Source organism: Ovis aries, chromosome 4 (assembly GCF_016772045.2).
Source record: "Ovis aries strain OAR_USU_Benz2616 breed Rambouillet chromosome 4, ARS-UI_Ramb_v3.0, whole genome shotgun sequence".
In the NCBI taxonomy this organism is placed as follows: domain Eukaryota; kingdom Metazoa; phylum Chordata; class Mammalia; order Artiodactyla; family Bovidae; genus Ovis; species Ovis aries.
This window is the reverse complement of record NC_056057.1, coordinates 8,404,287-8,429,986: the sequence shown is the minus strand read 5'-3', so window position 1 is coordinate 8,429,986 and position 25,700 is coordinate 8,404,287. Positions and strand designations below refer to the sequence as shown.

At 49.3% G+C, this 25,700-nt stretch overlaps 1 protein-coding gene across 2 annotated transcripts; it reads left to right on the top strand.

Moving 5' to 3' along the window:
- The first annotated feature begins 1,437 nt into the window (after positions 1-1,437).
- Positions 1,438-25,236, top strand: UPP1 (uridine phosphorylase 1). Of its 2 annotated transcripts, XM_004007697.6 has the most exons (8): positions 1,438-1,509; positions 12,614-12,678; positions 19,192-19,306; positions 20,488-20,646; positions 21,630-21,744; positions 23,903-24,112; positions 24,308-24,454; positions 25,037-25,236. In XM_004007697.6, the coding sequence occupies exons 2-8, from the start codon at positions 12,635-12,637 to the stop codon at positions 25,168-25,170; spliced, it is 924 nt and encodes a 307-aa protein (XP_004007746.1). In that variant the 5' UTR covers positions 1,438-1,509; positions 12,614-12,634; the 3' UTR covers positions 25,171-25,236. The 2 variants fall into 2 exon arrangements, with proteins under 2 accessions (XP_004007746.1, XP_060270915.1); XM_060414932.1 differs by lacking the exon at positions 1,438-1,509 and having other exon boundaries at positions 12,625-12,679; positions 19,188-19,306.
- Positions 25,237-25,700: the final 464 nt, after the last annotated feature.

Sequence of the window (25,700 nt, the reverse complement as noted above, 5' to 3'; positions counted from 1 at the left end):
AAGCAGAGTGAGCCTGGACTCAGTAAACGGGCTTGGCTGGGTTCACCTGTGTGGTTTAGAAATGGCTGGAGACAACTTGTTTCCAGGTGTCACATTTACCAGGTTCTAATTTAACAGAAGGAAAGTCATGACCAACCTAGATAGTATATTGAAAAGCAGAGATATTACTTTGCCAATAAAGGTCCGTCTAGTCAAAGCTATGGTTTTTTCAGTGGTCATGTATAGATGTGAGAGTTGGACCATGAAGAAAGCTGAGCCCGAAGAATTGATGCTTTTTTTAAAAAATTTAAATTTATATAATTGGAGGCTAATTACTTTACAATATTGTATTGGTTTTGCCATACATCAACATGATGCTTTTGAACTGTGGTGTTGGAGAGGACTCTTGAGAGTCCCTTGGACTGCAGGGAGATCCAACCAGCCCATTCTAAAGGAAATCAGTCCTGGGTGTTCTTTGGAGGGAATGATGCTGAAGCTGAAACTCCAATACTTTGGCCACCTCATGTGAAGAGCTGACTCATTGGAAAAGACCCTGATGCTCAGAGGGATTGGGGGCAGGAGGAGAAGGGGACGACAGAGGATGAGATGGCTGGATGGCATCACTGATGGACATGAGTCTGAGTGAACTCCGGGAGATGGTGATGGACAGGGAGGCCTGGCGTGCTGCAATTCATGGGGTCGCAGAGAGTCGGAAACGACTGAGCGCCTGAACTGAACTGAACTGGACTGAACAGGTTGTGAAGTCTTTGGTGCTTGGTTTTCTGGCTCAAGCGCAGCCTGTTGGAAAGAAAAGGACTTCATCTCGCAGGGATAGCCGGCCACTGCGTCCCCTTCCCAGAGGCCTGGGGCTCCCGGGTGGGGGTTGCCTCCCAGGTCCCCTAGTGACAGGACAGCCAGGACCGCCTGAGCTGGCTGGAGGCCTCGAGGCAGTTCCGCTGCCTCAGCCTGTGGCTCCGAATGAATGAGTCATTCCCTCCCGTCCTCCCGGGCGCTACTAGGACCAGGGGGATCCCAGAGTGAACCCGGGCCAGAGAGACCCAGGGGACCACCTTTGGCCTGTGGGGCCCACTCTCATCCCCAGCCCGGCGCTAGGTCCACACCGGTAACTCTGGCACTTGCCCCAGACAATCCGCCTGCCCCACGCTTGCACTCGGGGTGGGTGCCCGCAGGTACCCTGGCTCCGGCCGGGGCGGTGACCTCAGGGGGTCACCTCTGTCCCTCAGGTCTCTGCTGTCAGGAGGGGAAGCCGCAGGGAGGTGTCGTGGGCGGGACGAGTGGCTTAATGAGTAAGCGGTTGGTCTCGGGTCACTCGCCGTCGCCCGCTGCGCAGCAGGAAACCCGGCGGAGGTGGGGCTGGGGGGCCGGGATGGGAGGAGCTGCGGGCCGGCGGGCGGGGACCCCCGGGAGGCCTGACTCCATCAGCTCCCAGTACCTCCCAGCACAGGTCGGGCAGTCTCTGCGCGGGGAGTCTCCGTGGCCGGAGTGCAGTTTTCGGGAATCACCCTGCCGGTAAGGCGACTCGGTGCGAGGACGCGGGGCCATCAGCGGGGAGGGTGCGCGGGTATGCTGTGCCGGGAGAGCGCACGGGGAGCGAGTGCGCGGAGCGAGCGCCGGGAGGGCGTGCTCCGAGGGTGTGCGGGGAGGATGCCCCGGGTGGAGGTGCGGGGAGACCGTGCGGGGAGGACGTGGCAGGAGGGTGTGCGGGGAGGGCGCGCGCGGAGGATGTGACAGGAGGGTGTGCGGGGAGGATGTACTGGGAGGGTGTGCTGGGTGAGCGCGCGCGGAGGACGTGACGGGAGGGTGTGCAGGGAGGGCGCGCGCGGAGGACGTGACGGAGGATGTGCGGGGAGGGCGCGCGCGGAGGACGTGAAGGGAGGATGTGCGAGGAGGGCGCGCGAGGAGTTAGTGACGGGAGAGCGTGCGGGAAGGATGCCCCGGGAGGAGGTGCGGGGAGACCTCGCGCGGTGGACGCGACGGGAGGGTATGCAGGGAAGATGTGCGGGAGGGAGGGTGCTCATCCTCGCCTCCGCCGCTCGGGTGTCCGTCCGGGCTCCGCCAAGATGCTGGGTCCACCTGGTGCATGAGATGCGCAGTCCAAACCGAGCGAGATGGGTCCCGGGACACCTGGAGCGTCCCCTTCTTGCGAGGGGAGAGTGGAAATGACGTTTTGGAGAAGGACTGTTACCAGACATTCAGAGTTAAAATGAACTCAGGTGTGTGCGTTAGGCCAACAGATAAAGTGTCACAGGGTAAAATACTGGCGGCAAGGTGTCCGGCAGATCAAGAGAGTAAACTTTACAGTTGAAGTGTCCGACACAAATATGATTTGCACCGGGGACCAGGTCTGTTTGCCGCTCTTGTAAGCGGCAGGTTGCTTTTAAGACGGGCATGTGGGGGCGCCTCCCCAGCTCTGGGGTCTGGGGCGTGTCTAGGTAAGTCAGAGTCCCCGCCCGAAGCCTTCTCCTACCCGCTCTTTCCCAGCCCTGGCCGTCTTTCGCTCTCCTCGCCAGAGGTCGGCTCTGCCCTGTGCAGTTCCCCGCTGATGGTGACTTGCAGAGAAACCCCCTCTGAAACCCAGGCTGGAATGGGGCCATATCCTGTAAGCTGGCTCCAGGCGTAGTGACTCTGCGCTCTGAACTCATCGGCTGTTTTCCGTCCTCCCGGCTGCCTCTCCGTCCCCTTGCCCTGCCTAGCCTGGTCTCCCTTCGCGCATCTTCCCCCACTTCCTGTGTTTCCGGGTCAGAGACCTTTGATTCCATTCAAGGGCTGTGACCCTGGCTTTTAAAAGATTTGCAATTTCCCTGAATAGAAAGAACCGTCGCCCAGGGGGTTTCCCACCCTGCCAACCCCTCCCAGGACTGCCTTGCCTTTCACTCGGCCTGCCTGACTCTTAGCAGAGGGCCCCCTCTTCCACGTCTGGGTCAATTCTGCCCCCCGCCCCGCCACAATTCCGCCCCCCTCTGCCCCCCGCCCCACCTCTCAGAGGCCAAACTGATCTTTTGCAGTCTTTCTACATTCAAAGACTGCAGACTAATTCAAACAGTTTTATCAGACATGAATTACAGTTTTTATTCCAGTACTCTCAACCCTGGTAGGCACTGAAGTAGCACTTTAGTTGAAACAAAGTAGTTATTCTTTCCATTGGCTTTTGTCCAAGTGAACTTTCTGTCGTCATAAAATTAATACAAATTCTTAAAAAAAACAAAAAACAAAAAACAGAACGAAGATACCACAAGAAAGTGAAACTTTCAGTTTTTCTGCTTCCTAAAGATAAACCCTGAACATCTTTCTGGTCTGCCCGCCCTCCTTCCTCTCATATACACACACATTTGCTTTTGAAATATGTTCATTCAAAAAAAAAAAATATATATATATATAAACGTTTACACACTAATCTATATGCCCATAGTAATCCGCCTGTCTGAGTTGGATTAAATAGGTTAAAACTACAATAAAACAGAACAACAATAAACACAAAACAGGAAAACCAAAACCAGCTGCCAGCTGGAGGGCTTTTTGATTTTGCAAGCTGGACGTAGCAGAGCTAGACTGAGGGCCCAGTTAAGGAAGTGGCGCTGGTGGCTTAGTCACTCAGTCGTGTCTGACTCTTGCGACTGCATAGACTGTAGCCCGCCAGGCTCCTCTGTCCATGGGATTCTCCAGGCAAGAACACTGGAGTGGGTTGCTATTTCCTTGTCCAGGGGATCTTCCCGACCCAGGAATAGAGCCCAGATCTCCTGCATTGCAGGGAGATTCTTTACCAACTGAGCTCTGAGGGATGCTCCTGTGGGGGAGGGGTGGGGCCAAACTAGGTTACATCGTGTCTCACAGAAGAGCAACAGGCAATGGAGAAACTGAAACACTCTTGGGACAGGCCTCAGTTAGGAACCAGAGTGTGAATTTCAGAGCCTTTGAGTCTCTTCACTGAGGGTTGGCAAGAAGGTGAGTGATGGCCTCCTGTATCTCATGTGGAAATGTTGCCAAGCTCTTGGCTCCCAGTCCACCAGTGCTGATAGAAAGATGGAGACGGTTTGGAGGAAACAGAAGTAACACTATTCCATTTGCTGGGCAAGGGGGAGAACACAGCAGGCTAGCACCTCAGGTACTAGGCCTCGCTTCTAGCGGAACTGAGAGACTTTATAGCCTGGGTCTCATTGTCTAGGGTAGATGATAAGGCTCAAAGTGATGAAGGTCTCACCTTCTTGCATTATTTCAAAACAGTCACAGCTGGCGACAGGCGGCCTGGTAATTGGGTCCGTTTGTCTCTGGGTTATGAGCTTCCCTGGTGGCTCAGCTGGTAAAGAATCTGCCTGCAATGCGGGAGACCTGGTTTCAATCCCTGGGTTGGGAGGACCCCTTGTAGAAAGGGAAAGGCTACCCACTCCAGTATTCTGGCCTGGAGCATTCCATGGATTGTATAGTACAGTCAGTCAGTCAGTTCAGTCGCTCAGTCATGTCCGACTCTTTTAGACCCCACGGACTGCAGCACACCAGGCCTCCCTGTCCATCACCAACTCCAGGAGTTTACTCAAACTCATGTCCATTGAGTCAGTGATGCCATCCAACCATCTCATCTTCTGTTGTCCCCTTCTCCTCCCGCCCTCAATCTTTCCCAGCATCAGGGTCTTTTCCAACCAGTCAGTTATTTGCATCAGCTGGCCAAAATATTGGAGTTTCAGCTTCAGCATCAGTCCCTCCTATGAATATTCAGGACTGATTTCCTTTAGGATGGACTGGTTGGATCTCCTTGCAGTCCAACAGACTCTCAAGAGTCTTCTCCAACACCACAGTTCAAAAGCATCAATTCTTCGGTGCTCAGCTTTCTTTATAGTTCAACTTTCATATCCATACACGACTACTGGGAAAACCATAGCTTTGACTAGATGGACCTTTGTCAGCAAAGTAATGTGTCTGCTTTTTAATGTGGTGCCTAGATAACTTTTCTTCTAAGGAGCAAGCATCGTTTAATTTCATGACTGCAGTGATTTTGGAGCCCAAGAATATAGTCTCTCATTGTTTCCCCATCTATTTGCCATGAAGTGATGGGATCTGATGCCATGATCTTAGTTTTTTGAATGTTGAGTTTTAAGCCAACTTTTTCACTTCATTTTTTCATTTTTATTTCTTCCATAGGGGTGGTGTCATCCACATATCTGAAGTTATTGATATTTCTCCCAGCAATCTTGATTCCAGCTTGTGCTTCATCCAGCCCAGCATTTCTCATGATGTCCTCTGCATATACGTTAAACAAGCAGGGTGACAGTATACAGCCTCCTTTACCAATTTGGAACCAGTCTGTTGTTCCATGTCCAGTTCAAACTGTTGCTTCCTGACCTGCATACAGATTTCTCAGGAGGCTGGTCAGGTGGTCTGGTATTCCCGTCTCTTTAAGAATTTTCCGCAATTTGTGGTGATCCACACAGTCAAAGGCTTTGGCATAGTTAATAGAGCAGAAGTAGATTTTTTCTGGAACTCTCTTGCTTTTTCGATAATGCAACTGATGTTGGCAATTTGACATCTGGTTCCTCTGCCTTTTCTAAATCCAGCTTGAACATCTGGAAGTTAATGGCTCAGATACTGTTGAAGCCTGGCTTGGAGAATTTTGAGCATTACTTTACTAGCATGTGAGATGAGTGCAGTTGTGCGGTAGTTTGAGCATTCTTTGGCATTGCCTTTCTTTGGGATTGGAATGAAAACTGACCTTTTCCAGTCCTGTGGCCACTGCTGAGTTTTCCAAATTTGCTGGCATATTGAGTGCAGCACTTTCACAGCATCATCTTTCAGGATTTGAAATAGCTCAACTGAAATTCCATCACCTCCACTAGCTTTGTTTGTAGTGATGCTTTCTAAGGCCCACTTGACTTTGCATTCCAGGATGTGTGGCTCTAGATGAGTGATCATACCATCGTGATTATCTGGGTTGTGAAAATCTTTTTTGTACTGTTCTTCTGTGTATTCTTGCCACCTCTTCTGAATATCTTCTGCTTCTGTTAGTTCCATACCATTTCTGTCCTTTATTGAGCCCGTCTTTGCATAAAATGTTCCCTTGGTATCTCTAATTTTCTTGAAGAGATCTCTAGTCTTTCCGATTCTATTGTTTTCGTCTATTTCTTTGCGTTGATTGCTGAGGAAGGCTTTTTTGTCCTTGCTATTCTTTGGAACTCTGCATTCGGATCTTTCCTTTTCTACTTTGCCTTCGCTTCTCTTGTTTTCACAGCTATTTGTAAGGCCCCCACCCCCCAGACAGCCATTTTGCTTTGTTGCATTTCTTTTTCTTGGGGATGGTCTTGATCCCTGCCTCATGTACAATGTCACGAACCTCTGTCCATAGTTCATGAGGCACTCTATTAGATCTAGGTCCTTAAATCTATTTCTCATTTCCACTGTACAATCATAAGGGATTTGATTTAGTGACACGTTTGGAAGTCCCAAGGTTCAGGCGTGTAAAGGGTTTCAGGACCTCAAAGTCTTGAGCTCAGTATAGTTGTTAGGTAACAGTGGCTTATTCTGGAGCCCTTTGTGTGGATCTCGTATGAAAGCCTCTGACTGTCATTCACTGCGTCCAAGATTTCAGAGCCTGCAGTCACGTCCAGGATGGGGTCACGTTGGTGGTGACACCTGGCCACCCTTGTGCCTGGTCCTGGACCAGCGCCCAAGCCACCCCTCTCCACCCCGAGCCCACTGAGCTCGGCGTCCTCCACATGTCTCATGGGCTTCAGGTCCCCTCGCTGTGAACACTGTTTGTCTTGTCCTCTCTCTGCTGCATCCTTTCCTGGCCATTTCTAGGAATCCAGGATCATTAAGAAGCAGCTCGTCCCTCACGTTGAACTAGAGAAGTCTGTGCCTTTACCCGGCTCTCCCTAGGCCAGCAGGCATTGGAGTTCACATTCGCACATGTTTACTCCACTGGACCCAGAGTCCTGCCTCTTGTCCTGTCTCTACAGATCACACACGACACGTGCTGATACCAACCTTAACAGGCACACCTGCTGGTGATTTTGCTTGAATGACTAACGAGTGCAATTCTTAGCACCTTCTGCTCTCTTACAGATAAATAGGAAGGCATTGTAGTTGTTCAGTTGCTAAGTCGTGTCCAGCTCTTTGTGACCCCATGGACTGCAGCACACCAGACCTCCCTGTGCTTCACCATCTCCCAGAGTTTGCTCAAGCTCATGTTCACTTAGTTGGTGATGATATCCAACCATCTCATCCTCTGTCACCCCCTTCTCCTGCCTTCAATTTTTCCCAGCATCAGGGTCTTTTCCATGAGTCTGCTCTTCGAGTCAGGTGGGCAAAGTATTGGAGTTATAGCTTTATCATCAGTCCTTCCAATGAATATTCAGAGTTGATTTCCTTTAGGATTCACTTGCTTGATCTCTTGACTGTCCAAGGGACTCTGAAGAGTCTTCTCCAACACCACAGTTGGGAAGCATCAATTCTTTGGCACTCAGCCTTTTTTATGGTTCAGCTCACATTTGTGCATGACTACTGGAAAAACCGTAGCTTTGACTATATGGGCTTTTGTCAGCAAAGTGATGTCTCTGCTATTTAATATGCTGTTTAGGTTTGTCGTAGCTTTCCTTTCAAGAAGGAAGCATCTTTTAATCCCATGGCTGCAGTCACTGTCCACAGTGATTTTGGAGCCCAAGAAAACAATCAGGCTTTAGCATAGTGGGTGAAGCAGAAGTAGATGTTTTTTTTCTGGAATTCTCTTGCTTTTTCTATGCCCCAACAAATGTTGGCAATTTGATCTCTCTGTTCCTCTGCCACATCTAAATCTATCTTGTACATCTGGAAGTTCTCCATTCACGTACTGCTGAAGCCTAGCTTGAAGGGTTTTGAGCATTACCTTGCTAGCATGTGAAATGAACACAATTATATGGTAGTTTGAACCTTCTTTGGCTTTGCCCTTCTTTGGGATGAAAGCTGCTGACCTTTTCCAGTCCCACGGTCACTGCTGGGTTTTCCAAATATGCTGGCATATTGAGTGCAGAACCTAACAGCATCATCTTTTAGAATTTTAAATAGCTCATGTAGAATTCTATCACCTCCACTAGCTTTGTTCGTAGTAATGTTTCCTAAGGCCCACTTGACTTCACACACCAGGATGTCTGGCTCTAGGTGAGTGACCACACCATCATGGTTATCTGGGTCATTAAAACCTTTTTTGTATTGTTTTCTGTATTCTTGCCACCTCTTGTTAATCTCTTCTGCTTCTGTTAGGTCCTTGCCATTTCTGTCCTTTATTGAGCCCATCTTTGCATGAAATGTTCCCTTGGTATCTCCAGTCTTCTTGAGATCTATAGTCTTTCCCATTCTATTGTTTTCCTCTACTTTGGGTTGTTCACTTAAGGGCTTCTTATCTCTCCTGTCTGGAACTCTGCATTCAGATGGGTATATCTTTCCCTTCCTCCTTTGCCTTTTGCTTCTAAGTTACTAAAAAGGTGAAGTAAAAGTATGAGGCAAGCGCCTGAATTCCCCCTGACGTTGCCGCTCCGGCCGCAGCTGTATTGGGTGAATAGGGGTGGGCAGGACGGGTGGCACCTCTTGTGGGTGGACAGCACGGCGGTGCTGATTCAGTGCTGGGGTTTGTGCAAGTTAGCGTTTCTCCGCCAAGGAGGAAATGAAGTGGGTGCTGCACAAGTATTGACCTGGGGTGATGCCCAGGCTGAACATCAGCTGTACAACATCAAGGGTGCGTCCTTAGGAAATACATAAGCATATTGTCTGTTGGAGGAAACAGGTGCGTGATAGCATTAATTCAGTAAAGCAAATGAAAAAGCAGTTATCAAAAATGTTCCCTAAATTCTCTGAATGAGCTTGCCTACGATGACTTCTAGTTACACTGCACAAAGGCTTCCCTGGTGACTCAGATGGTAAGGAATCTGCCTACAATGCAGGAGACCTGGGTTCAGTCCCTGGGTTGGGAAGATCCCCTGGAGAAGGAAATGGCAACCCACTCCAGTATTCTTGCCTGGAAAATCCCATGGGCAGAGGAGCCTGGCAGGCTACAGGCCATAGTGTTGCAAAGAGTCGGACACAACTGCGTGACTTACACTTCCAACACTCTTTAAGTTGTGACCTGAGTTGAACCAACTGCAGTGGACCCTGGAGGGCTCCCTCTCTCTCTGTCTGCATTAATTCCCGGGGGGAACAGACTTTGGCCTCGATGGTGAAGGGCCTATTTTCTGATTCCTCTGATGGTTGGAAAAAAATAATTGATCTTCTTGACAAAAAACAACACCACACAACTTAAAAGTTGGGAATTAAGTTTTGTTTGATGACCTTACTGAGGACTTAAGTCCAGGGAACAGCCTTTCAGGTAGCTGCGAGGAAAGCTCCAAAGAGGTAAAACTGGACCCAGGGTATATAGGAGTTCTGCTGAGAGCAAAGCAAAAACCAGACATTTAAGTTGAACATCAGAAGATTACAGCCAATCGCAGAAACCAGACATCTCAAGTTAATGATCTCAGCGCTTTTCTGTGTGCGGGAAGATGTAAGAGGCTGGGCTTCTTGAAATCATTCGTCTGATGTTCATCTTAACCACCTAGGGCCAACGTCTTGTTTTTCTCCATCCTGAGTTTCCTGGGGTACACCGTGGGGATGGCTGCCTTGGCTGAGGACTTGATGGAGGCAACATTGTTTACAGCAGTGTCTGGTGACATCCCTTTACCCACAAGCTTCACATACACATTAAAAGATTTATTTATTTGGCTGCACCAGGTCTTAGCTGCAGCCTTTGGGATGTAGCTCCCCAACCAGGGCCCCTGCATGGGGAGCTCGAAGTCTTTGCCACTGGACCACTGGGGAGTCCCCTACACATTTTTATTAACTTGAAAATTTCTTCAGAAATTCTACTAGCATGGTTCCCTGAGTGGTAATTCTTAAGCATCACCAGGGTCTCCTTTTACAGAAGTGGGGCGCTCACCTTGTTGGTGGCCTGCAGAATAAGGGGGAATCTGAGTGAGCAACCAGTCTGCCCGTGACAGCGGTGTGGCTTTGGACCCCGTCTGTTCCAGCTGGTCTAAGGGCAAGTGAACTGAGAGGGGAGGGACTTCCTTCACCCCCTGCCCATCTTTGACCTTTCAGCGGGCGGGTGGGGTGGCCGTGTCGTTTATCCTCCACACCCAGCTCCTTCTGAGCGTGAAATACGGCTCTGGTGGTTGTACCAGCATTCCTTAGGCAATCGTGCATGCACGCTCACTCCACCTGAACATCTTAAGATATTTAGTGAGGAAGTTACCAGTTACAACATTGCAAAGGCTGTAATCTCTGCACAGAGTTGGTTAAATAAAGCTTTCTTGTCGGCAAGGCCAGGCCCTGGCCCCAGGAGGAGTTGTCTTGGGGGTGGGGAGCTCACAGGCTGGAGGGGAACACCCGCCAGGCACTAAACTGAGTCTAGGAAGCCTACCACACTTCAGGAAGGAGCTGAGGTCCGGGGTTGCAGAGGGCAAGGATTACAGAGAAAATGCATTCTCTGCTTCAAAGGCAGGGAAAGAAATGGGCTAGAGAGAAACACTAGCAAGTCCAGACAGGATGACTTCTCTGTGGCTAAGTTTCAATTCCTGGAAAATAGGGATGGATTCTCCCTGAGGACCTCTGGGGTACCCTCTGAACTCTGTGATTCAGCTGCCGCCCCGTGGGAAGGCGCCTCTCACCCTTCCTCTTTCCCATACCCGCCTCCCCTACGTCACCCCCAGAGGAAGAGCTGGCAGACCAGAGGGGACAGATTGCAGGAGGAGGTGACTGACTCCCCATGACCCTCAGCCAGACTTCATCTCTCTGGGGACAGTGAGGGCCATTAAGGAAGGCTGTGGGCTGGTGCTCCGGAAGACGTGTCTGCACTTACTGCAGACAATGAGATAGATCCCAGAGGGGCAGTAGCTGCTGCCTGCAGGGTGCACGTGACGAGAGTGGCGTTTCCTGGATGCCAGACTTCTTCAGAAACTGGGCTGTCTGCATCTCATTTCACCCATCTGTCTGCTGGATGCTGTAAAGGCGAATTATGCCCTCAGAGTTTGATCACTGAGTACAATTCTGATTGTTTTCCCCACACCATCAAGCAGTTCTCCACACCAGCTCCTGCACCATCAGGGAGTCCTACTGTCGGACTGAGTTCTGACACTGTCTACCTGGGGACATTGTCAGACCGCACAGGCTAGGGGCTCAGGCCAACAATACTGTCCGCCTTCCCCCACCCCGAGCCCTGCACTCCCATCACAAGTCTGGGTTGTCACCTGGCTATGGATGGGAGGTTCCCAACAACCACCCTGCCCTGCCCACCTTGGGTACAATCAATTTGCAACTGACTCAGGCTGCTGGGCTTAGGGGGCACCAGGTTAAAGAACCCGCCTGCCAATGCAGAAGGCATAAAAGACACAGATTCGATCCCTGGGCCAGGAAGATCCTCTGCAGGAGGGCGCAGCAACATGCTCCAGTATTGCCTCGAAAATTCCATGGGCAGAGGAACCTAGGGGGCTACAGTCCATAGGGTTGCAAAGAGTCAGACATGACTGAAGTGACTCCCACAGGCTGGAAATTCCTCAGAAGCGTCCTATCAATGCTAAGGGAGGGTGAAGTCCAGGCGAGGAGAGGCAAGGCAACTCTCCAGAGAAATCTGTGCCTGGACCCAATTATGATGATAGTCTTTGGTCTTCAGCATTTTCTAAAAATGGTCCAAATTTAACTGTGTAACAGCACCCATTGATGGGTTTGGTTTTCTGATAAGTGGCTGGTGGGGTTCCAGGTTGAGAACCTGACCTGGGAATGCTGGGGGTGGCTCCATGCAGAATCCGGTCACCGTGTTCGCCTCTGGGAGGTCCTCAGGCTCAGCTCTGCAGTGGCAGTCTGACTGTCCAGCCCCAGTAAGAGAACTGTGGTTACCTCTCATGGACTTCCCTTCTTCCGGCTCTGAGTTGCAGCAGGGCGGTGGGTTGATCCATACCTGCCCCAGGTCCTTCCCTTCACTCCATGGCAGGCTCTGAAGAGCTGCTGCCTTTGCTTGCTCCCTGCCTGCCCTGAGCTGGAGGAGAGTTCAGATTCGCGAAGGGTGAGGCAGCCCAGTGTAGTCCGTTGGGTCAGGGCTGTCTTGCCCCGGGGATCGCATGAGACGCCAGCCCACACTCTGACTTCGGGTATATTTCCGCCGGCTGCCCTCTGAAATTAGCAGCCTTCCTGGTTGTATATACGTGCCTGCATGTGATACAGAAATGTAGGGTTCCTCTCGAAGGCGCTGGCTTTCCATAGGTTAACGTGGCCTTGCTGACAGAGCGACAGTGGTTCCTATCGGGAGGATTAACTAGTGTTCAAATAATTAAACAAGGAGCGCACTGGACCGTGGTGGCTCTAATGCTGAGGCAGCCCGTGTCAGCAAACTGAAATCTGAGCGATAAAGGCCTCAAGGCTGCAAATTCAAAACAGTGTGAACAACCATCACACACAGCCCTCCGGGCCTCTTGCAGCCATCAGTCACCTACTGGCTTTGCTCCCACCTTCTCTCCGTAGGTCGCTCCCCAGCTCCCTGGGTGGCCACTGACTGCGGTCGCTATGCCCTCAGACGAACTCCTAAAATGGTCACTATTACCTTCTCACAGACTCTGCCGTCTTCTCCTAGGGTCCTGCCTCAACTGAGGGAATGGCCTCCACCGCGGCTGAAACGGAGAAGCGGGAAAATCACAAGTAAGGTGACCTGCGTGCTGCCCGGCCTAGGCTGGTGGGGATGACCTTGAGTTGCTAGGAGCTGAGGCGCGTGGACACCTTGGTTCTTGGGTCTGAGCCTGAGCGGGCTCTGGGGGACTGAACGCTGGGTTGGCTGGCAGCTGAGCTGGCTGAGAACACCTGGCACCTGGTGCAGGGCACGGCTTGTAGCCTTGGGGTGTTTGTCCCTCGAGGATGCAAGCTCTCAGACCTGTATCCAGTGAGGTTTCCTTACTCCTGGACACTCTTTTTTTGCGAGCTAAGTTTTATTTGGGGCAAAAGAGGACTGCAGCCTGGAAGGCAGCACCTCAGGTAGCTCTGAGAGGCCTCTCCAAAGAGGCCATTGGGGAAGGTCAATTCATAAGATTTTGGGGAAGGGGGAGCTCCACGCAATCCAGCAATTACTTTACAAGAGGCTTTCTCCTCTTGGACACTTTCTGAGTCACAGTCCCTGCTGCCCCCCCAGCTCTCTTGGTTCTGACTTTCAGATACTTCCCTTATTTCTTTGCAGCTGTTCATTATCCACTGTGTGGCTCACATGGCCACTTTTTTATGTATATTTGTGCATTGCTGGTATTGATGCAAAAAAATTAATAGTCAATCTGAGAGAAAACAGGAAGATTATATTCCAGTTAGCCTGAGAATTACAATGCAGGAGATGGTTTTCCAAAAAGCTCTAAGGACTGTTTTGCCCAGAAGAGGTCAATGGTTTTGAGACAAAGTGTAGTAACATCAAATGATGTATTACTGGGACTTCTCAGGTGGCGCTTGTGGTAAAGAATCCACCTGCCAGGGCAGGAGATGTCTGGAACAGGGGTTCGATCTCTGGGTCGGGAAGATCCCCTGGAGAAGGGCATGGCAACCTCCTCTGGAACTCTTGCCTGGAGAATCCCATGGTCAGAGGAGCCTGGCAGGCTACAGTCCATAGGGTCACAAAGGGTCACGACTGAAGAGAATTAGCATGCCTGCCTGCACGCACACACGACATGTTACTGACAGTTTGCACAATCCAGATATACATCCACAGAGCAGTGAGTCATGGGTCGTCATGACCCCTTACAAGATTAAGCAGGAAGATGACAGCTAAAAAATTTGTGGCATTTTGATTCCACTTGTTGACTTAGTATGAATAGAATGCTAGATTTGTAACTTATGTATTCACTCAAAACTTTGATATAGTTCCATGTATTCTGACATTGGTATTACTGCTAAATGTCTAGAAAGGTTGTTACCTTGGTGATTTAAAAAAAAATTTAAATGAGGCTTGAAACTTCTAATTCAATTTTGAGAATATAAAGAAATACTATGTTAAAAAAAAATCCAGGAAACATGTTATACAGTATTGTTAACTAAAGTAGAGATTTTGTTTAAATCTAACAGAATTTTATGCTAGTGTCCATTGTTTTCACCCCTTATTCAAGATTCATGTGTTCAGTTGCACTGAGCAGCTTCAGCTGCATGCAACAAATTCTGGTAAATTCTCTCTTCATTTTTATTCTGTTACAAATATTTTCTAATTTTCCTTTTTATGGTTTCTTAGATACACACATCATTTAAAATGGACATTTAATTTCCAAATACATGGGATTTTTAAAGTATCTTTGCTATTAATTTACATTAAATGCTTTCTTCTCTGCAATCAGCCTCTGTGTCCTTAGTCTCCTAACTTTACTGAGACTTCCAACAGCCAAGTCAAAGATCTCTGTCAGTAAATGTCACATTGCACTTGAAAATGTGGGTTATTTTCAAATATCTTTTGCTACTAATTTCTAACATAATTCCACAGTAATAAGAGAACAGACTCTGTATGATGTCAATACTTCAGACCTAAAGGCCATCCAGTAAGAGGAGGAGCCCACCAAGTTAACCTAGGAGTACTGGACAGAGGAAATTGGCCCTGAACTCAGCAGTTAGTTTGACTTTTGAAACTTAAAAATGACTGCGCCCAAGGAAGAAATACCTCTGGTTTATAAGCAAAAGTGAGCAATTATTAAAGTAATTAGCTTACAGGCCTGGTCTGGCATCTTGTTCAGCTATCTACTTCAGATATCATAATTTTCTTGTCCTGGTCTGGCAGTATTAATCTTAATTGAAGTCTAAGGAGGCCTAATAGAGCCCCTTCCAAAAGTCCTTTATCTGATGTCTTTCCCAGGTGTATAATCCCCTGGTTACAGGCCATGGTGCATGTGATCTTCATTCAAAGATAGATTACTTTAATAAGCATCAGAAACAAACTGTACAATAATGTAGCATAGCAACAAGGAGTCATCTGAGAAATGCACCTTAGGTAGTAAATACAGACCTCAATTAATAATTATTAGATAATTAATTTTATTACCTGATAAAGCTGATGAGAAGGGAAGAGTTTCCAATTTCTGGAGAGATCAGGTAGAAAGGAAAGGTAACTGTCTCAATTCTACTTACCAATGTGTAATTTACCAAATTTCTATAAGTCATAATTAGCTTGAGGAGAAGAGTTTCCTTATGTCTGGAAAACAGGTCCAGTGGTTAGGACTCTGAGCCTCCAGTGAAGGGGTCATGTGTTCAATCCCTGGTTGGGAATCTAAGGTCTCATAAGCTGCTTAGCAAGGCAAAAAACAATATAAGCAACTCCCCCCATCAATCAATCAATCAATCAATCAATAAAAACCACCGACCAGGAATTGAACCCGAGTCCTGGTAGTGAAAGTGCCAAGTCCTAATCACTGGACTGCCAGGGAATTACCAAAAAGTCCTTTTTATGGAATCTTTTTGAAGATGAAGCAGTCTATAAATGACAAAGGACTTAAAAAGGCAAGATTAAAGGTCTGATTACATTGTATTTGGTAAAGAAACTTGGCTATTTCTGTGACATACAAAATTTTAACATAATAACTAGAATTATGATTGTAAACATTATCAGGATGTACCAGATTCTAAGGAGTGGCATATAATTTCTAGAATATGTGTATTAGTAATACTTAGCCCACACAATGTAACCTAAGAATACTTGCCACGACAACGCTTCCCATGTAATTTAACATACCAAATAAGCCTCATGAGTTTAATTTTGCTCTCTATGAGGTGCTTCAGGGGTCCCTTCTGAAGAATCCCAAAGTCAGCTTCGGGGAGAATTTGGGAAGTTTGTCAAAATAGTGAAAAAGTTTTACAACACTTGGTCAAATAGGACCTTAGGTCACTGTGGAACAATACTTAATTCACTTAACCAAAGTGAGAATGCAATCTTTCAAAAGCAAATACAGCTCACTTAAAAGGCAAAGACGCACAATCCAGTAGGGAAAACGGCTCGATATTCCGAGAAAACTTTTTATCTTTTTAAACATTGTAAAAAAATACTTATTCATTTTCCATTTATTTGACTGCATTGCATCTTAGTTGTGGCATGTTGGGAGCTAGTTCCCTGACCAGTGATCGAACCTGGACCCCCTACATTGGGAGCACAGCGTCTTAGCCACTGGGCCACCAGGAACGTCCCTCCAAGAAAGCTTTATTCGCTTAACACAGAGAGAAAACCAAACTTCAGTTTTGCATCAGTTACTCTTAGTAACAAAATATATTTAATTGAATTCAGTCCTACCTCACTATACATAAAACTCTTTTCTCAGGATTCCCTTCTCCTAAGTAGGGCTCCTTGGGTCTCTTCTGGGAGGTTCCTCAGGAGGTCCTCTGGAGCCTCACACATGTTGCTCATCTGCTCATGTCCTAATCCCACATGGACACCTGCCCTTTCCTTCATTCCCGGAAGAGTCTTTGGCCCATTTTCAATTTGGGGGGCTGCCCGGGAATGGCATGTGCAGAGATAACTTTACTTGAAATAGTAGGGTTGCTAGTGCTTCCAATCATTGACAGCCAAACACACCCCATCCCCACTGTTCTCTCCCTGACCTCTGCCCCCAAGTTGAGGACCCTGGGGGCTGATGGAGTGGGGATAGTGCGAAATAAAGGCTGGAGAAGGGGACCTGGGCACCAGGTGAGGTGGACACACGGCAGTGACCCCCCTTTGGTTTCAGGCTTCCTTCCTTATCCGCCAGCCCCTTTTTTGGAAAATGTTTGTTTGTATTTATTTGGCTGTGCAGCGTGTAAGATCTATCTTAGCTGGTGCATGCAGAATCTCATTACCTGACCAGGGATTGAAAGCCAGGGCCTCTGCATTGGGAGCATGGAGTCTTAGCCACTTGCTCACCAGGGAAGTCTCTCTGCCAGTTTCTTGAGCATGCGACCCAAGACATCTGGGCCAGTTTGTCCAATAGCCATGTTTTTCCCTCCCTGCTGATAAACTCCTGGAATCAGAAGTCAGGTTTCATTCCTTTTGCATCTCACCCATTTCTTTCACAGAGAGGTGCTCAACGAATATTTGTTAAACAAAGTGACAGAATAAAGGAAGATAAAGTCAAGTTTGAAACTGTGTGTAGGCTAGAGGAACAGTTTTCCAAGTAATATGTCTTTTACTTGTTATTTAAAAATCCCTTTAAAAAATGGAGTATAAGCTTAAAAAAACTGAATCGCTGTGGTAGACCTGACTCTTTTACAACACTGGGAGTCAATTAGACCTCAGTAACAAAAGTAAGTCTGGGCTTGTTCTGTTTGCTATTATGTGTCCAATTTACATATTTTAAAATCCTTGCTGGTCTCCAGAGTTACACCCTATTTCCTTCTCCTCTTCCTGGAATGAGAGAGGAAAGAAAGCTTTTGTATTTTGAAATAAGTGACAAAATTGTTCTGTCACATCCTGTTTTGTCAGTTCCGATGCTTGCCTAGTAACACTTCCGTTTGTAGTCTCTCTTGCGAACATCCTGAAGGAGGCCAAGAACCATAATTACAGTAAAACAATTACCTTCAAAGGAGCTACAGATGCTGTGGTTGTGTTGCGACGTCAGAATTTCAGCTTGGCCTGGAGATTCAGAAGGCATTCAGGGAAAGCTTGGGATTTGTCCCCGCTGGATTTGGTCCCCTGGAAAGACACCCCCTGTCCCAGGAGAGTGGGCTTGGCTGGGACTGGTTGGGGGTGCAGCACAGACTGTGGCTTGGGCAGGTGGCCTCTCCTGAGTGAGACTCTCCCGTCTCTGCCTCAGGGTCGTCTTGTGAGCCAGCCATCAGCACCTCTCGTTTAGAAAAAGATCTGTCTCTCTTTAATATTTTGTTTGCATCTTTAAAAAATTAAAAAAATTTTTTTCACTTGATAATTTTTATTGATGTGTCTTAACACAAAAAATAATGCATTTGCTTTACAGAAAAATGTTTGCCTCTTTTTTTATTGCTTCTCGACACTGTTGGGCTGTGAATTAACTTGGATGACATTCTAAGGAAATAGGAGGGAAATGTGAGAAGGGAAAGGAAGAAGTGATGAGATGCAGAAGACAGAGGAGCAAGCGCCGTTGGTCTAGAGCCTGGTCTAGAGCGAGGACCAATGGATGCCAGGAGAACAGGGGCTAGAAACAGCGGACGAGGTGGCCCGGGTCAGTCACACTGTGGTGTTTACAAATCCCAGGATGCTTAGACCGTCTCCTGTATGGCTTTTTCTCACAGTTAGATTGAGAAGGAAATGTGATCAGTGGGTTCTGAGCAGAAAGTCTGACTCAGAAGGAAGAAATAGAAGGTCCTAATTGCTGTGAACTGGGGCCCCGTGCTGCCTCCCTCTTTGCCCCTGGGGTGGGCAGCACACTTGTGTTTGGGATCTGGAAGGCACAGGTATAGAAGGAGGTGTATCTAAGGCTGCAGATGCAATCTAGACCTCGGCATTACGTTTAAAAATAAAGTTTTATTGGAACACATCCATACCCATTTGCATGTTGTCTGTGGCCACTTTGATGTGACAACAGCAGGGTTGAGAAGAGGTGATGGACCTGTATGACCGTCAAGGGAAAAAGTATTTACCATTTGGTCTTTTATGGGAAATGTTTGCTGACCTCTACTGCCAGCTAGCAGTGTACTGTCCAAGAGAAATACAATGTGAACCACACAAAGTTTCAAGCAGCTGCAGAGAAAACAACAAAATGGAAAGATGTCTTTTCTCATCACTCTCTTTGGATATTGTACCAGCTAAGTGCTGGCTAATGACAAGGAAATGAAAAGCAAAGGCATCAGATTGGAAAAGCCATCTCTGACTGGGAGGATTATAGGCCATTTTTTCCTTTTATTTCCATGCATATTTCCTGTGATAAGTATATTATTTTTAACACAAAGCCACATATGTTGAGTGAGCTTGAGTTGGGTGGTAACTGGCTACACTCTATATGGAGTGAACTGGCATTTTGATCTTTGTACCATTCGGTGCTCTTGTGAGTTCTGTCTGATCATCCTCCAAAACCAGCCCTGGAAGTGAAGAGGGGGTGAAGGGGAGGAGTGGCGGGAACTGAGATGGGGCAGAAGCCTCTGTAGGTTGGGGTTGTCCCGCTGCTGGGTCCCGCGTGCCTCGCCGGCACAGAGCGCCTCAGTGGTCCAGTTGGCCGCTGGACGCTGGTTCTATAAACTGTCTCCTTTCCTGTTTTGGGACAGTGACTTGGTGCGGCTTTGCAATCCCCACATAGCAGCAATGAAGGAAGACGTCCTCTACCACTTCAGCCTCAGCACCAGCACGCACGATTTCCCAGCCATGTTTGGAGACGTGAAGGTAAAATGCTCAGGGCTTTCAATCCTTGGAATTTGTCGTAAGATCAATAATATTCTTAATGCTTCATTGAGAGACTAGAAAAGAGCAGACACTAAATCTTTTCTAGGGGACTAAGGGATAATGAGGAGGAGCAGTCACTGTGTCTGCTGTCTGTCATTTAAGACCCACATCGATTTGTTGAGCTGGTTCCTTCAATGACCTACTTGCTGAATGCAGCTTTCAGGCACCCCTTGTCCTGAGCCTGAAGCACCTGGGTCCAGAATTGTCCTCACAGAGGACTTTTAAAGTGGACTAAAGTTTAGGATTCTAAACTGAAACAGGCCACTGACCCTCGATCCAGGGCTGCCTCATGGGATCATAGGTCATGACCAGGTTATGTCCCACTGGCCGTCTGGTTCTTTCATGCTGTTTATTTCAAACTGACGGACAATTTTCCACTTTCATTCTTCCTTTAAATCTAACCTATAATTTTTTTCTAGGCTGTAGAAGTTTTCTTTTTTATGTTTAGAGACTAATAATTCTTTGATCATTGAGTCCCTAAGAGTGACTTATTTACTTGTTTTTCTTTGGTAAGCTTTCTCGTTTTGCACTTTTCAGACCGTAGGTTCTGTGTCTCAGATTTACCCGCTCCGTCCACAGCTACGACTCCCCAAGCCCCTACTGGCCCCTGACTCTTTCTCAAACTGGCCATTGGGTTCTCTGCTGGCAGGTGAAAGGGCGGTTAGAGGTCCATTTTATGGACAGGCTGCTTGGACACTGAGGGTCCTGCCCCACCTTATTCTGAACCCAGGCTCCCTCCAGTGCAGTGAGCTGCTGCCCACACAGATGGATGGAACCTGGGCTGGCGTGGAGCCTGGGTTTAATCTGCCCAGGGAGGGCGATGCTGTCCTGCATTTTGTGCATCTGATTGCTTCACACTGTTGGGTCCAATAGCAGTGAGCTGAGTCCATGAACCAGTGCTTCTTAAATCTGAAGGAATGCTGGAATCACCAGGGGGCCTCCACGGCACACAAAATACTGGCTCCCCATACAAAGCAGGTCCGGGGGAGGCCAGGGAAGGGACCTGCACTTGTAGCAAGTTTCAGGAGATGCTGCTGCAGTGGGGGGCCCACTTTGAGGACCCATGCTCCTCAGATGGGGTGTGTTCTCTCTGCTGACGGGGTTCTTTTTTCTGTCTGCAGTTTGTGTGTGTTGGAGGAAGCCCTTCCCGGATGAAAGCCTTCATCAAGTACGTGGCCGTGGAGCTGGGCTTTGCCCACCCGGGTGCTGACTATCCCAACATCTGTGAGGGCACTGACCGCTACACCATGTTTAAAGTGGGCCCAGTGCTGTCGGTCAGCGTGAGTACCTGCCCTGGTCGGGGGCCGGGGCCCCCAGCTCTGCAGGCTTCCTGCCTGCCCTGCACACAGCCCGGCACGGGGGACAGGGGTGAGGGGAGCCTGGAGCTGGGGCCTGCCTTCAGGACAGGCCAGGACACGCATGGAAACACACGTGCATGCCCACCCAGCTGTGTGCACGCGGCGAGGACCCAGGTTGGAAGCCAGGAGGACCTGCCTAGACCGGGGCCCCAGGGAGAGCCAGGACCGGGACCAGGCGGCCCCCGCCCTGGCCACCTCACAGGGACTTACGTCACACACGTGTGATTCAGCACTGAGTGAACACAGATCTCTGGTGTTTCTCGTTTCCCAGCTCTGGTTTCCTTTGTAGGCAAGAACATTAAGCAAGTGCTGCCATAGAGTAAGGCTGCCCAGAGGGTGCCCCCGCTCTGAGTAGCTGAGATGTTTGGCAGCTTCAACCACACAGCACACACCTAGGAATCAAGACGTGCTCAGATCTGGATACTAATAATCCATGGAAGCACTTCCCACATGCCAGACTCCATGACTAACACATCCTCCAAGGACTGCCCCACCTTGGATCAGCTCCTGGTGGCTGTGACTCCAGCAGACCTCTGAAGAAGGCCGAGGGTTGGGGGCGGAGAGGCAGCAGCCTTCACAGGGCGGAGCCACGTGCCGGCCGCTGAGGATGGCTGCGGCAGAGCGCGTGGAGAAAGGGGGAAATGTGTGCAGGACTTCCCAGGCCAGAGAGGCTGCTCACTACCTGGCAACCGCAGGCCTCTGGTCCTCAGCTGAGATCTGTTCTTCTGGTTGTGGTGCATCAGACGGGGTCATCTGTTCAACAGCATCATGCAAAGCTTCCCCATGTAGTCATAGTTTTTAACTACGTTTTGAAGTTCATCTTCTTTACGACCACTTAGCAATGCACCACAGGGCACACAGAGACTCCACCGGAGCGTGACGCTAGTGTTTCTCCCTGGTTCTAGCACGGGATGGGCATCCCCTCCATCGCTATCATGCTGCATGAGCTCATCAAGCTGCTGTACCACGCTCGCTGCTCCGGCGTCACCCTCATCCGCATTGGCACTTCCGGTGGGATAGGTCAGTGTGCAGAGCATGACCGGGACCTTGCTGGGGGTAAGGTGGGGCATTGAGGGGACCCAGAGCTCCTACCTGGGCTGTGTCCAAGGACAGCTCAGCAGCAGCAGCAGGTGTGAAAACAAGTTTGTTTTGTTATTTATCTATTTTATGTTTTTTTTTTTTTTTTTTTTGGTCCAACTACTTCTACCAACCCACACCCCAGAAATAGCTGCAGAAAGCTTCCAGGCCACCCGCATATGAAAACTCATTCTTTTTGGGTTACACTCTCATGCCTTCTTGTTTGCTTGGTTCTCTTTTTATTCTTTCTACTCTCTCATTTCCCTGCCTTTCTCCTTCAATTCGCTCACTCCTCCCTATTCTTGCAAGGATGTGAAGTACCTTATGAGAAAACCTACAGGAAACTCAAAGGGGGAAGAAAGAGATGGAATACAAAATAAAGATAAGTGTTCTTAAATTGCCTAAAAGCCCTCAGTGCTCATTGTAATTTTTTTTTAACATCACAAAACGCTAAAAATTATGTTGAGTTTTAAGCCAAAGTCGTTGAAACAAACTTGTTTTATGTAAGTTGTACTGCTTTCAGATGTCCCAACTCAGGGCAGGTTTTTCTGCTGAAAAATGGGTTCTGACAATTCTCACTCTCATCAAGGAGCTGGGAGCTGCTAGGAGGCCTGGCCTCTGCATTTATTTTTGACTGTCTAGGCCTGACTTCCCCTGGATTTATGACACTTTGAAAATTTAGGTTTCCCTGCTGTGAACAGGGCTTCTGTAGGCCCTAAATCTTCTTGATACATAGTCTCATTTTCTTTTCACTACATAGACAGATTGATAGGTAGCATCCATGTTTGCAGATTGTCATTCAAAGTTTAACAGGGTTCTCAGAAAACACCCCAATGACTAGGGAGGGCCCTGCCCACTTAGCTGTGATACTTTCCAATGCACAGGCTCTCCTTCATGCACGTGGCACCAGAGTCGCCAGAAGCTCCACCAGGTTTTTCCTGAGTTCTTGCTCTGCAGGGATTTTAAAATCAATAACCAGAGAATGAATTCTGGAGGGAGTAGGGTGGGTTTTGAGTCTCCCAAAATTGCTTCATAGAAATAGACAGATCAACTAAAGAGCCGGACCCCAAATCCTCATCAGCAAAGTGTGACAGGGCACCCCCCGAATCCTGAAATAGGAAGAGTGGGTGGGTGGCACGGGCCCCACTCAGGAGGAAGCACGAGAAACTCGGGTTCCTGATGGATGTGAGAGGAGAATTCTGAAATAGCCAGCGGGTATCCTGAGAGAATGCAGGGTCTGAGGAAGAGCGGCTGACCCTGGAGGAAGGCTGCACCCTCCAAATTGAGGCCTGAAGCAGCTGGAAAATACTGCACCATGAATTCATGAAAGCCACCATCTGAGGGGTCTTCCAGGTCCACACTTGGGGTGGGGAGACACTTGAGGGGTGTCTGTTGAAGCAGCAGGGAAAGTCCAGATCCACACACAGTGGGGTGAGCAGAGCCAGAGCTTGAGGATTGGTCATAGTTTTTAATGTTTCATGAAAGCAGCTGATATGGGGGCGAGGGCGTGGAGCTCTGGAACAGCTCTTGTGCTTCTTCCTCCTTAATGTCTAGGAAAACCAATATCCCATTAAGGCAAGTAGTGGTGAGAAATGCTAATGGTCAAATCTCAAGCAAAGTTATTAAAAGTCCAAAGACGGAGGAGCAGAATAATGTAGCTACAGATGTGGAAACGCCCAGGGAGGCCCAGAAAGCAGATCCTCACCAGGAGTCACTCGTGGAGGGAAGCCAGGGCATCAGGGGCTGGTGGCCACAGGAACCAGTTCTGGGGAGCCCGGAAATTCCTTACACTATTCTTGCCTACTTTTGTTTTACTCAAAACCTTAATTACTTAAAAAAGTGCAGAACAGGGACCAGCTGCACACTTGCTGGTAAAGGGAGCCCCAGAGAGTTCCAGCAGCAACTGTTAAGATGCTGCTCAGTGGGGTGCAGAGGCCCAGTCACTCCTGTACCCATTCGTTTCTTTTACCATCAGGAAAAATAAATCTGGTGTCGAAAAGGGGTCCTTACCTATTTCTTTTTAGGGCCTGACTGACCTTTCAGTGTTGCTGTGCATGGACCAGGCCCTTCCCTTCCCAACGCCCCGCCTTCCTTCCTTCAGGTCTGGAGCCAGGCTCAGTGGTCATCACTCGGCAGGCAGTGGACCCCTGCTTTAAGCCGGAGTTTGAGCAGATTGTCCTCGGGAAGCGAGAGGTCCGGAACACGGACCTGGACGAGCAGCTGGTGCAGGAGCTGGCGCGCTGCTCCGCGGACCTCGGCGAGTTCCCCACAGTCGTGGGCAACACCATGTGCACCCTGGACTTCTACGAGGGTGAGCGGCTCTCTGGCCTCCTGCTGGGGGTCTGCCACCGACGTGCGCTTGCTTCGCATGATTTCCACTGCGGGCCGGATGCTGGAGGGCAAGCAGGCCGGGCGGGCTCGAAACCACCTCTGTGTCTGGGGAGTCGGGTGGGCGTGCAGTGGGTGTTTATTGCGTGCCCGTGCCGAGTGCTCCACGGTTTTCCAGGGCAAGGCCGCCTGGACGGGGCGCTCTGCTCCTACACTGAAAAGGACAAGCAGGAGTACCTGAGGGCAGCCTACGCGGCCGGCATCCGCAACATCGAGATGGAGGCGTCGGTCTTCGCCGCCATGTGCAACGCCTGCGGCCTCCGAGGTGGGATCCGTAGGCTGCCACTCCCCACCCCCACCCTGCTGAACCCCCTGCATCTCCCCACTCCTCACCCAAGTCCTCCCGGGACTACCCGCCTGCCCTGCCCCGCAAGGCATGCCTATGGGCCCAGTGCATAGCGCACCTCTGTGCTCTTCAGATTGACACGCGCTGCAAAGCAGGATCTGCAGTGTCTCTGCCGGGACTCAGGTGCCACTAAGGGGCCAGAAAGATGAGAAAGCTCCCCCTCTGCTCAGGGCGGGCTTCGCTGCCAGCTGTCCAGTGAATCTGGCCCTCAGAGCTCCTGGGATTTCTGAGTCGTAGTTCCTGGCCTCAACCAGCTCTGCTTCCAGAAATCCTGCAGTCCCTGTTGTCTCATCACCCGGCCTTTCAAGGCAGTACAGGGGCCCGAGCTGGTCCTGGGGTTTGCTGAGGGAATCTCTTTGGGATGCAAAGGCAGCGGGAGGATGAGACAGTGGGACAGGGTGCTCTGCATCCCAGACTTTCTCTCGAGGAGTGGAGGCTGGTCTCCAGGGATTAAGCTAGAAATCCCGCTGTTTGTGCTGACCTGGCGTTTGCGCCCTGCAGCGGCCGTGGTGTGCGTCACCCTCCTCAACCGCCTGGAAGGAGACCAGATCAGCAGCCCCCACGAGGTGCTGGCCGAGTACCAGCAGCGGCCCCAGCGGTTAGTAGGCCAGTTCATCAAGAAGCGCCTGATGTAGGCCTGATCCCCAACGTTTATCTAGAGGGCGTTTGTGGTTCCTGCAAATAAAATCGTTGCCACAGTCTCCTCTGTGTGACTTCCTGGATCCTTTATGCAAGAATCTAGGGAACTGATTTCAGGTCAGAGGCAAAGAAAATCCTGTCTTAGCTATGAAGATTAAAAAAATTTTTCTTTTTAATTTATATTTTGGCTGTTCTGGGTCTTGATTGCTGCGTGGGCTTTGCTCACCTTATGGTGAGTGGGGGCTTCTCACTGTGGCGGCGTGTCTTGTGAAGCATGGGCCTTGCGGCATGTGGGCTTCAGGACATGCTGCGTACAGGATCTGGAGCGCTGGCTCAATGGTTGTAATGTAGGGGCTTAGCTGCTGCCAGGCAAGTGGGATCTTCCCGGATCAGGGATCTAACTTGTGTCTCCTGCATTGGCAGGCGGATTCTTTATCGTTAAGCCACCAGGGAAGTCCAAGGATTTTTTTTTTTTTTTTTTTTAAGCTTCATTGGAGCATGCCCACCACATTAGCCTGATTTGGTT